Raw genomic sequence first — 11,647 nt, forward strand, 5'->3', positions numbered from 1 at the left:
TTAACTGAAATACCGAAGAAAGTTGTGATATAATTGAGATTCAATTTTCAACTATCTTATTTGTCAAACCATAGGCATTTTTCCTGGCTTGTTCGTCTATCTTCTTTCTACATTTACTCTGGATAACATTGTTCAAATAACTATACGAACATAAATCTATAAGAATTATTGCTGATTTCTGAAAAAAAAGTTTGTTTGTGTTATTTATCCTTAATTAAATGTTGTTGCAGATGCAAAAAGAAAACAATACTACATAGACATGTTCCTTGTGATTTTATTCATTAGTCTGGTTGAAATTGGCCCATTAGTTCAAATGTAAAAAAAAAAAAAGGAAGTTAACGGCGACAGTTAATTTGATCAGTGAGCTATAAAATGAAATGTGTCGTGTTTAACTTTTTCAAAAGCCATACATGCATGTATATGTTTGATAAAATTAATATATTTTATTTGTGTATTACTTTCCTCATTAAGCGTTTTAATTTCTAGAGACCTGCGTGTTTATGTGAGTACTTTTCCGCAAGATGTTATTTGTACCGTATCCTATATATATATATACACTTAATCCATTTATCAAAGTGCTGTATGTATTTCATAGGTATATGAAGAAAACGTTTTTAAAGTTTGACGTATACTGCTAGAATTGGCCCCCTTTTGACAATTGAAATACTAGTGTGTCGTTTATTTTCTAGAAAAAGATTCCATATACATGTTTTAACAAAATTATGAATAAGATTTTCTTTTTAATCAATTTCGATACTTGTACGTTTATGAAAGCTGTACTTTTTAATGTCAAAACTATAATGTCAAATTTGGCTGAACCTCCCCAAACCCTTAATGAAATATGTCAAAAAAAGCAATTCATTTTTAAAGTTTATTCGTAAAATAACGTTTGCAATTAGTCAGTAAATATATCATCATCAATAATACCGGGGGTATGTATAACTCAGCTGTTGTAGTCTTAAAGATGTTAGGCAATCCGACTATATCTATCTATCTATCTATCTATATCTATATATATATATATATATATATATATATATATATATATATATATATATATATATATATATATATATATATATCCTTTTTCCATTCCGTCTACCACGCTCTGCGTTTTAGCAAATCCTATTGAAAAGTGTTCTTTAAATATTGCAATTCATTAATGACTGAGTCAATGTGGGTCATTGACTGTTTAATCAATAATAATGTTCTAGAAAAAGATTCCATATACATGTTTTAACAAAATTATGAATAAGATTTTCTTTTTAATCAATTTCGATACTTGTACGTTTATGAAAGCTGTACTTTTTAATGTCAAAACTATAATGTCAAATTTGGCTGAACCTCCCCAAACCCTTAATGAAATATGTCAAAAAAAGCAATTCATTTTTAAAGTTTATTCGTAAAATAACGTTTGCAATTAGTCAGTAAATATATCATCATCAATAATACCGGGGGTATGTATAACTCAGCTGTTGTAGTCTTAAAGATGTTAGGCAATCCGACTATATCTATCTATCTATCTATCTATATCTATATATATATATATATATATATATATATATATATATATATATATATATATATATATATATATATATATATATCCTTTTTCCATTCCGTCTACCACGCTCTGCGTTTTAGCAAATCCTATTGAAAAGTGTTCTTTAAATATTGCAATTCATTAATGACTGAGTCAATGTGGGTCATTGACTGTTTAATCAATAATAATGTTTTCATTATGTTTGGTGCTAAGTAAGTTTATAAAATAGTTGCTGGCGACCTAAATTGCTTTTTAAATCTTAGAATAAAGTAGGTTTTTGAATTGCAACGCAAAGATGGCCTCCAATAAAAGTGAAACGGTATGTTTGCATTCTTCATAAATTCCATGGTTACACAGTGGGTGGTTCACGTAGATGTGCATATAATGACGAATTTGTTAATTCATATAGGCCTATTTAACATTTAGGACCAAACCACTGTGAGGGTTATTGAGAGGGTTAAATAAGTACACATGAACTAAGTATCGTTTTGAATCCTCAAAGTAAATTTATGATTGTGTTTTCAGGAGATGGAGACAGAAGAAATGGTGAAACGATTTTTGGACGAAATGAAACAGAAAAGCGAAGATTACAAGTTCAAGGCCATATTGTCCTGTAGTGTAAAGAGTGACGTGATCAAATGGGTGGACGAAAGCGGCAATGACTTGATGCATCTTTGCATTTTAAAGAACAGTCCGCAAGCTGTGGAGTGTTTACTATCCAATGGCTACTTCATAGAGCCTCATCAGCCAGATATCAACCCCTATAGCCATTTAGCCGCAAAACTGGGTCTCAGTACCGTGCTAAATATCCTACTGAATCACCGACTAAGTGACAACAGACCCATGAATAACTTAATCTACCCAAGTCTGAAGTCTGAATGCAATTTACTTCAACAAAAAAGGGTAATGAATTTATAATGCTAGATTAAGAGGTCAATACTCGTACCGACACAAAATTAAAAAAATATGTTCCTCAATTACATTACACCTGTAATTAATAACTATTCCATCAAGAGAGCGTACATGTATTTGCAAGTATTGCTTAGTTAAATTGACCTTGCACAGTAAAATATTGGCGATTTTTTTTTCATGGGGCCACTTTAAAATAATGTTTGTTTGCTCTCTCCCTAGTCAGGATGAAAAATTGTATCGGTAGGCATGTGGGAAATATTTTCCCCAGAAAATTTCAACATCAATGCTGAATTTTCATTATCTATTTTCCGGAAAACATTTAAAAAAATAATTGTTTCCTGGAGATTAAAAAAAGTTTTGAGTCGAGCCATTTTTAGCCAGTCGGTCGGGAGAGGACAACCAAACATTTTTTATTAAAAATGGCCTGGACTGTGTGTTTTACACGTATTCAAGTATTTACATTTCAAGGTTCATTACCAAATTGTTCACTCATATAAAATTTTGCTTGAATGCTAATGATTTTCCAAAAGAAATCAAATATAGTTACAATGCAAACAATTTCAACATACCTTGCGGGGCAAAATTGACAGAAATGGCCATTTTAAGTTGGCTATTCAAGTTAGAGTTATTTCTCTTATGAGAGGGTCAATGAACCTTAAGTCTGAGGCTTAAAAAAGTTTACAATTGATTTGTTTTTTTAAACGATCCTATGACACAAATCAATTCAGCATTTTTTTACGAAGTCTATGCATAAAATAATTTCACATGTGGATCCTTCGAGGATGTTTAATGCTCATCACGAGGCTATTCACTCGACATCTCTTGTTATTATTTAAAAAGATGTACAGAGATACTGGAAGAATATACAAACAAATAAACTGTAGCAGAGAACCATCATAACGAACTAACTATTATTTAATGTCCGTAGATTTAACCATTTTTACTTCAAAATTTTAGGAGACTCCTTTGGATATTGCAGCAAAAGCTGGTAATTCGAAATGCATCTACCTGATACTCACGCTGTGTGTCATAAAGGCACATCCAGAGCGGGCTAAAAGTGGATATATTGCTTTGGCAACGCTTGCAAACTCCGAGGAGGCTGTCAGAGTATTGCTCAAAGAAAAACCACAGAAACAGGAAATTATGGAAGCAATCGACATTGCAGTCCATCATGCACAACCAGAGTGTCTTGACCTGTTGCTAGAAAGTGGTATCGATGTTAAAAAGCTATTCAACGGGGTAAATTTTTACCACACACTGTATTCTTTTTCTTCAGTACAGACATTTGGAAGAGAGGGGTATGCAAGAATACCAAGGGTGACAGAAGTTCTTTTAAAACATAAACACGACGTCAAGTCAAAAGATCCGACTAACACATACCCACTATACTCTTTGATTAAGAATTCGCTCTGTCTTGACAATTACACATGGACACAGTACTATCTGAAATGCGTCCAGATGCTGCTTAAGTCAGGAGCGGATCCAAACTTTGATGAGGTTCAGTACGAAAGACTACAAATCAAAAGAAGTGTAAAATCTATTGTAGGTAGAAGCGCTTATTCGAGTGCGATACACTGCCTCCTTGACACTGTCGAGTCTTATGCTGGAACTCTGGACTCGAAGGCCTTGGCAGCTAAATTTGTTATAGAATATGCCGAAATATTGTGCCACAGTGATGCTAATATAAATAAAATTGGACGAATTACACAACGAAATTCAGTAATGGGCACAGTTCTTCACCAGTTTGCAAAGACCAGTGTTCAGATAGGAGTGGATTTAGATATCCTAAAGTTTTTTCTACGCCAAGGTGCTAATGCAGATGTGAATGCTCATGGAAAATTTGTACTTAATACATTTTCTGATGAACTTTTCGAGAAATTGAAAGATCATGCCTCGCATTTAAAGCCAGTTGATCGCATGCCTGATGTAAGACGAATGCTTGAAATCTGTCATCACATGTCACGTAGTGCCATTAAGGGCACACTTGAAGTTTTTAAAAAAGATCACGCTGGAAATCCTCCACCGCAAATTAAAATATATGTTGGGGTCATTTCAAAGGAATTAGAATATCATCTTTACCACATTAAACCCCTGAAAAAGTTGGTTGCACAAGCAGTGTGGCTCTTTTGCCAAAGGAAAGCCAACAACGTACATCAGTTGCCAACAACAGCAAAATTCAAAACACAAATTCTGCCCATATCATAATAACATCTGTAATAGCATATTGTTTATCAGACAGACGGATGGACAGATAGAAGACAAACTTTGATCCAAAAATTAACTTTAGAATTTGCTCAGGTGTGCTAAAAAGATGCGGAAAATGATACTATGTTGCTAGACAGAGACAGATAACGTATCAGCTGGATAACAGGGATTAACACTCCCCCCCCCCCCCCCTAACTGCCTCTTTTTCTCTTACACGGACTCTCCTTCCTTCTCTTTATATGCCCCCCCCCTTTGAAAAAAAGGGGGGGGGGGCATTTTGCTTTGCAAAAATCGGTCGGTATGTTGGTTGACCAAGCGTTGTCCACTCAGTATCTTGAGAACCCTTTGCTTGAGTCATCAAATTTGGTACAATGGTACCCCCCTAAAAAGTAGATGACCTTTTTTTGATTTTGAAGTCACACTGTCATACTACTCAACATAGGAAGATATTGTCTTATTATTCAATATCTTGAGAACCATTTGCTTGACAGACATCAAACTAGGTTCACTTTAAGGAGTATTGATTTTGAGGTACACTGGTTCCATTTAAGGAGTAGATGACCCTTAAAGTTTTTTTTAAATTTGAGGTCACAAGGTCAAAGTTAACTGGATAGCGGAAGATATTGACCTTTTAACATAAAAACTTGGTACACTGGTTCCTACTGAGGAGTAGGCAACCACTGTAAATTTTGAGGTCACAAGGTCTCATGTCAAACTACTCTAGATGGAGGAAAATGTTCGTTCAATATTTTTAGAAACTGGTACATTGGTTCCTCTTAAGGTTTAGATGACCCCCTATTGATTTTGAAATGACAAGATTAAAGGTCAAGGATAAAATTGGACTTGGCAATATAATGACCACACACATCTTGAACACTCTTTGCTTGACAGACATTAAATTTGGTACACTGGTCCCCTCTAGTGAAGTAAATTACCTCTAAAGATAATGAGGTATGATAGAGATTGAATATAGTATTAAGTTTGCCCCTGACTAGACGACCATTGCTTTCACTACTAGTATCAGTACAGACATTCTAAATTTAAAGTTATACCCTGTTTAATATTGTCACACCAGGGGCCCTTATATTTCTCAATCATTTCTTGTTCCTCCCTTTTTTGTTCCTCCATTTTCCTAACTTCTTCCTCCAACACCTTTTCTGCCACTTTATCCACCTTCTTCCTCTTATTGTTAATCAGAAAGACAACACCTTGTAACATCAGTTCAATGACTAACATTATAATTCTTCTAAGGTTCATTGTCATTAGATCAGTTACTTTATTTGATGAAACTCTAGTGAAAAATCTTTTTTCGCACTTGCCAAACATGATTTTTTTTTTGTAAACACATCCATCTTGTCTCTGTAATAACTCAACAAATGTTATAACAACAACAACAAACTAAAATCCATAAGATGTGAACAAAACAAATTCAAGGAACTTACTGGAATTGTTTTCTATTGTGATCCTTTATTAAGTCGACATATACACAACATATATACATGTAATAGAATAATATTTTAAAACAAAAATTGCTGTTTTTTCCTTTTGAATGTTTATAAATATATAATCTGAATAATACTATATTATATTGTGTTGCATTTTATAATAAAAATTGCTGTCATTTTTACTTCTAAATTAAATATTTTATGTATATATATGTGAGTAACATATATTGGCCCTTTGTCATGATATTTGTTTAACCATAAAGTAAAGATCAGCAAAAAACACTATTGTTGCAAATATGAGTCCAGTTACCATTTGCTGAAATGAGGAAAATTGTACTTAGATTAGTTTACAATTCATAAAATTGTAAAATTAAAAAAAAAAATTATCAATTGTTTTATTCAACGACTTGAAAAAAAGAAATATACCAGTACCAGGTAATTTAATGTCTAGAAAGACTGTAACAAAATAATTTGACGAAACTATTCTACAAGAAGATGATGAGTAAGAACTTAAATATAAGATATAAATGGCAAGTTGAATTATTTGTAATTTAAGTATTTCTTACTGCTATAAATGCATTTCCTCCACTGAAGGTATACTCTGTGGCTTTGTATCCAAATGCAAAAGCTCCAACCACCGTTATCACAAAGTTTATAAATGACCAAATATGTGTGTTCATTGCTTTCACTGAAAAATAATAATACACATTTGAAAGAGAGGAAATAATACAACGGGGGAAAAAAGTCTTATTCTAGCTTTCCATTATTATCAAACATCCATAAGATGTAAAAATAAGACACTTCACCTCAATAATTTTAACATAGAAACATATTGTTTAATCAATTCCTTTGCAATGTGAAAATTTTTTTGTTGCACATTTACAGAAATTATTATCTGGGCCATAATTAAAAAAAATTTTGTTTGTTGAGTCACTCCACCCATATTTTTCAAGGTGGGTACATGTAGGTAGGTAGGTTCATGTAGTTTTTAAAAAAAAACTATCTTATACATTTATAATCATCATAAAAATCACAGACTTGAAAATTTATTGAGGTTTGCATTACACACAGGACAACAAGAGAGACTTAATATTTATTAGTCCCCTACCGGTGAAACCGGAGGGGACTATAGGTTTCCTCTGAGTCTGTCCATCCGTCTGTCTGTCTGTCTGTCTGTCCCTCTGTCTGTCTGTCCCACTTGGTTTTCCGCACTTTTTTCCTAAACGCTTGCAGATATTGAGCTGATTTTTGGTATGTGAGTGTATCTTGATGAGTTACAGATCAAGTTTGCATTTCGTTCCGCTTCATTGATTTTTGACGGAATTACGGCCTTTTCAATTTTTACGGGTTTTCCGCAATTTTCTTCTAAACACTTGTAGATATTGAGCTGATTTTTGGTATATGGCTTTACCTTGATTAGTTATAGATCAAGTTTGCATTTCGTCCCGCTTCATTAATTTTTGACAGAATTATGGCATTTTCAATTCTTAACGGGAACAGAACCAGATTACACTTGCCGGTAGGGGACTAGTATTGCTCATGCAATACTCTCAGAATGCTTGTTGATGTAAAAACTTTAAATCTAAATACATCTTGGAGAAAATAAACCTTAACTTGAAAAATGATACGGACACTTTTTTTGCCAAAAAAAAAAATAATAATAATAATAAAAAAAATAAATGTACCTAAAACAATGATTAAGTACAGTGTAGGGAAGATTTGACGAGACAGTCAGAGTATATCAAAAAAATCATTTTTTTTTATGTTAGCCTGGAATCAAATGAATTGATGTTTCTGTAATTTGGGGTTGTGTACTATTTAATATATTAAGTGGCACAGGGGTCTTGGAAATCTTATTTAATCTTATATATATTTAATCATACATAGTTCAAAATGTCGACTGATGGGGTCTAGAGATTCTACATCCAATAGAGTACTAACTGATATCATACCCTACTACATGTTTACTGGGAAAGTAAAACAAGAGGCTCACCTGAGTCATTATATGACCCTGCTGGTCTTCATCATCAGATTTATTCACTGTATATTCCTTTCTAAAGTTTGATTGTCTATTATGGCCACACCCTACCCCCAGGGGTCATGATTTGAACAAACTTGAATCTACACTATGTAATGGAGCTTTTACATGTTTCATCTTTTCTGGCCCAGTGGTTCTTAAGAAGAATTTTGAAAGATGCCAATAAAAAGCCTTTGTTCATGAATATGCTTTAATTAACCAAAATGTCAATTTTCACATCCTTTAATTACCTAAAACATGTATATGTAGTACAGTAATAGTTAATTCAACTTTATCATGAAGTAATTATTGCCATGTCTTTGTTTTTGTTCTTACTTGAAGCACTCTGTTATGAGTTATGATATATATATTATGATATATATAATGAATGCTTAGCTTGAAATTGTAAAAGGAGCCATCAACTGACAAGATTTGAGGAACTAGAAAAATTGGTATAAAGATATGCTACACTTTTAAGATTAGAAGGAGAAAAACCAAAATCACCAATCCACTCAGTAGAAATAAATGATTTGGAACTCATTAAACATAGGTAATCAAAGATTACAAAGCATAAGTAAGGTGAACCTCACACCAATTTTTTTCAAGTTTGTGTGCATCCTGAGGTCAATATCCATACAAGTTTGATTTAAGTAGAATGCCCCCCCCCCCCCAAAAAAAAAAATATCATATACTGGTAGTTACTTGGGAATGGACTTGCTCCAAAAACTTTTACCTGTTCATTCATTCATAAAATGTAGGTCAGTTCCAACATATGAAGCAAGTCTGGTAATGTACATCCATTGTTGCATCATCCATGCAACTCTCATCATAACAGGCCATATAGTTATAGAGCTACTCCAAAAATAATACCCTGGCCAGTCATTTGGAAAATATAGCATCCGAAGAAAGTCAGTTAGTGTCCATCCCTAAACACATCACCCAAGCTATATTGGTTCAGGTAGGGCAAATATTCACTCATAAGGAAAATATAATTCAGACCCAGCATCCGAAGCAGATTAGGTAGTGTGCATCCCTAGATGCATTATCCATGCAAGTTTGGTTCAGGTATATCTTAAAGTTCCTAAAGTAAACCTTGGAAAATGTAGTCAGATCCAGCATCTGAAGCAAGTCTTGTAGTGTCCATCCCTAGATGCATCATCTATGCAAGTTTGGTTCAGGTAGGTCTTATAGTTACTTGGGAATGGACTTGCTCCTAAAACTTTAACCGGGACACTGAGGCTAACACTGATGCCGGGGGGTATAGCATAAGCTCATCTCGACTTCATTGAGGTGAGCTAAAAAGTGTTTTGATCATACCTTCTGCCCCAATATTCTCTCTTTCCATTTTCTGAAAATTAATGAGATGCCAGGGTAAACTCTGAAGCTTCAATGTTTAAATACAAAAATATTACATCTATTTTATATCTAAGAACAAAATTAGTCAATGATCTTAGGTAAATCCATGTGTACCTGTTCTTTGTCTACACTTCTGACCATTGCTTTGTAGTCTCTATTAGCCTGTTCTGCTTTTAAGCGTTGTATCCTTGCCTCAAGTTCTTGATTCTAATAATGAAAAGAAAACAAAATAAAACATTATCATCATCATAAATCATGTATTCAAGGATTGAAGTCTGCTACCCATTAAATGAAAATTGTGAAACATTTCCAATTGTTTTAGTTTTAATTAATTAATTAATTTATTTATTTATTTATTTTTTGTCAACCATTTCATAGGTGTTTGATTAATGATTAGTCCCACTAAATCTACTAAAGGCTTTATCAGCAGCATTGTTATAGTGTTTTCTATTAATCTTACATTACCATTTTGATGTGAAATTAATATAAATGAATGCAAACCCTCTCTGGTGGTTCATAAGCTGGTATGTGAAGTATACTTCCTTCCAACCATTCATTGAGGTATTCTTTGGTTTCTCCTTAATTAAATATATAAATACATAATAATTTTTAAAATGGCTGTAGTACAAATTTGATCAAGTCTTGAAAGCATGTTATCAAATATATAATTTATGATCTTTGGCAAATGTTTATGAGTGGAATGAGAGAAAACTTGTAAGGAACATGCAGTTTTGAAGTAAAATTGGATTTAAAGCTGATTCAGAATATTAACTTTTCACACACTGATAGAAAAAATCTTGCCCTCTAATCTTTCTGCAGACCACAGGGCTAGACATGCTAAAATATTATTAAACAAGAGGCCCATGGCCCACAGTGCCACAGTGCCCACAGTGCGGGTTGGTACGAGATCAAATTTACCATAAAGCCCTTCGGGCTTTATGGAATTTGATCTCGTGACCAACCCGTATTTATATCCCGATAGATGTTCAAAAATGATACCTTATTTCTTAAATATTTCATATATATATATATATGGGTAAGAAATGTTATTAGAATTTTCCTCTGTGTCGTAATTTTAATGTGATTTTTGATCAGGAACATGTACTAGATGAAGTAGTAAGACTAAAGAGATAAAATAATATATAATTAAAATAATTATAAAAAGAAATCATAAAAGGGGGGTGGATGCATCATAAAAGCAGGGCCCTGTCCACAAGCACCTGTGGATGCATAATGACTCATAACTATTCCTGGTTTGATGTCATATTTCCCATTTTTTGGTATCACACTGTATGCACAAAACAAAAAAAAAATCTTTTGAGACCCTGAATGTAATAAACTCCAATAACATGAATAATAAATATGAGTTATTATGCCTGTCTATTGTCTACTTTTCTAGCCTACTTAACGTTAGAGAATTTCATACAATACCCTAGATGATTTACCTATACACTGATGCTTGTCAAATGCATACTTTATCAATCTAAATGGGATGAACCTGCTCCCCTCTGTACTTAACATATTTTGTATTTCTTTGGAGTTTTCAGACGCTTCATTATGATCCAAAAATACTGTAAGTTTGCTCTTAATCTTCTCTGTCAAAATCACTGCAGGTTCCATACTTTCCATCGAATAGGTTTTGTGCGTTAGTCTTGTCGGTATCTAGGGAATTCGTCCCAAGGACACTTCGATCCCCATATCACGTCGGACGAAACCATTCCATCACTGGGTTTGATTGATCAGTGACATATAACAAGTTGTTATACGTCACTGGATTGATTGATTGTATGTTGTTTTACGTCCCATTCGAGAATTTCTCACTTATATAGCATGGCCGTAGGAACCCGGGGGGGGGGGGGGGGGCAATAATTTTGCCGTTAGATAGAGTACTATAGTAAACATAGATACTCTATGCTTGTGCCCCCTCAATAAAAACGTCTGATTTTCTTCTTCTTTTTTTTTTTTTTTGCTTGTCAGGAAAATTTTTGGTAGTGCCCCCTCAACTGTCAACTGAAAAATGTATGGCTGTGCCCCCCCCCCCCAACTGAAATTGCTTCCTACGGGCCTGTATAGATACGTCACCGTATGATCTTCGGCCCATTTCTAATACGTATGATAACAGTTCAGCCTTCAATATTGTACTTGTATTTATTATATAAAACGTAAAGG

General features: G+C 33.5%; 2 protein-coding genes across 2 annotated transcripts; one reads left to right on the plus strand and one right to left on the minus strand.

The window, feature by feature from the left end:
- Positions 1-1,838: 1,838 nt before the first annotated feature.
- Positions 1,839-4,709, plus strand: LOC133204736 (uncharacterized). Its single transcript, XM_061340476.1, has 3 exons — positions 1,839-1,862; positions 2,069-2,446; positions 3,413-4,709. Exons 1-3 carry the CDS (start codon positions 1,839-1,841, stop codon positions 4,658-4,660), a joined length of 1,650 nt encoding a protein of 549 aa, XP_061196460.1. The 3' UTR covers positions 4,661-4,709.
- Positions 4,710-6,182: 1,473 nt separating this feature from the next.
- On the minus strand, positions 6,183-11,120 carry LOC133172488 (transmembrane protein 199-like). Its single transcript, XM_061307374.1, has 6 exons — positions 10,924-11,120; positions 9,980-10,056; positions 9,593-9,685; positions 9,440-9,470; positions 6,672-6,793; positions 6,183-6,421 (listed from the first exon to the last, which is right to left on the minus strand). Exons 1-6 carry the CDS (start codon positions 11,105-11,107, stop codon positions 6,344-6,346), a joined length of 585 nt encoding a protein of 194 aa, XP_061163358.1. The 5' UTR covers positions 11,108-11,120; the 3' UTR covers positions 6,183-6,343.
- Between the last annotated feature and the right edge of the window lie 527 nt (positions 11,121-11,647).

The sequence above is a fragment of the Saccostrea echinata genome, unplaced genomic scaffold (genome assembly GCF_033153115.1).
Source record: "Saccostrea echinata isolate AGI-Se365-2 ecotype Australia unplaced genomic scaffold, CSIRO_AGI_Sech_v1 ptg000054l, whole genome shotgun sequence".
In the NCBI taxonomy this organism is placed as follows: Eukaryota; Metazoa; Mollusca; class Bivalvia; order Ostreida; family Ostreidae; genus Saccostrea; species Saccostrea echinata.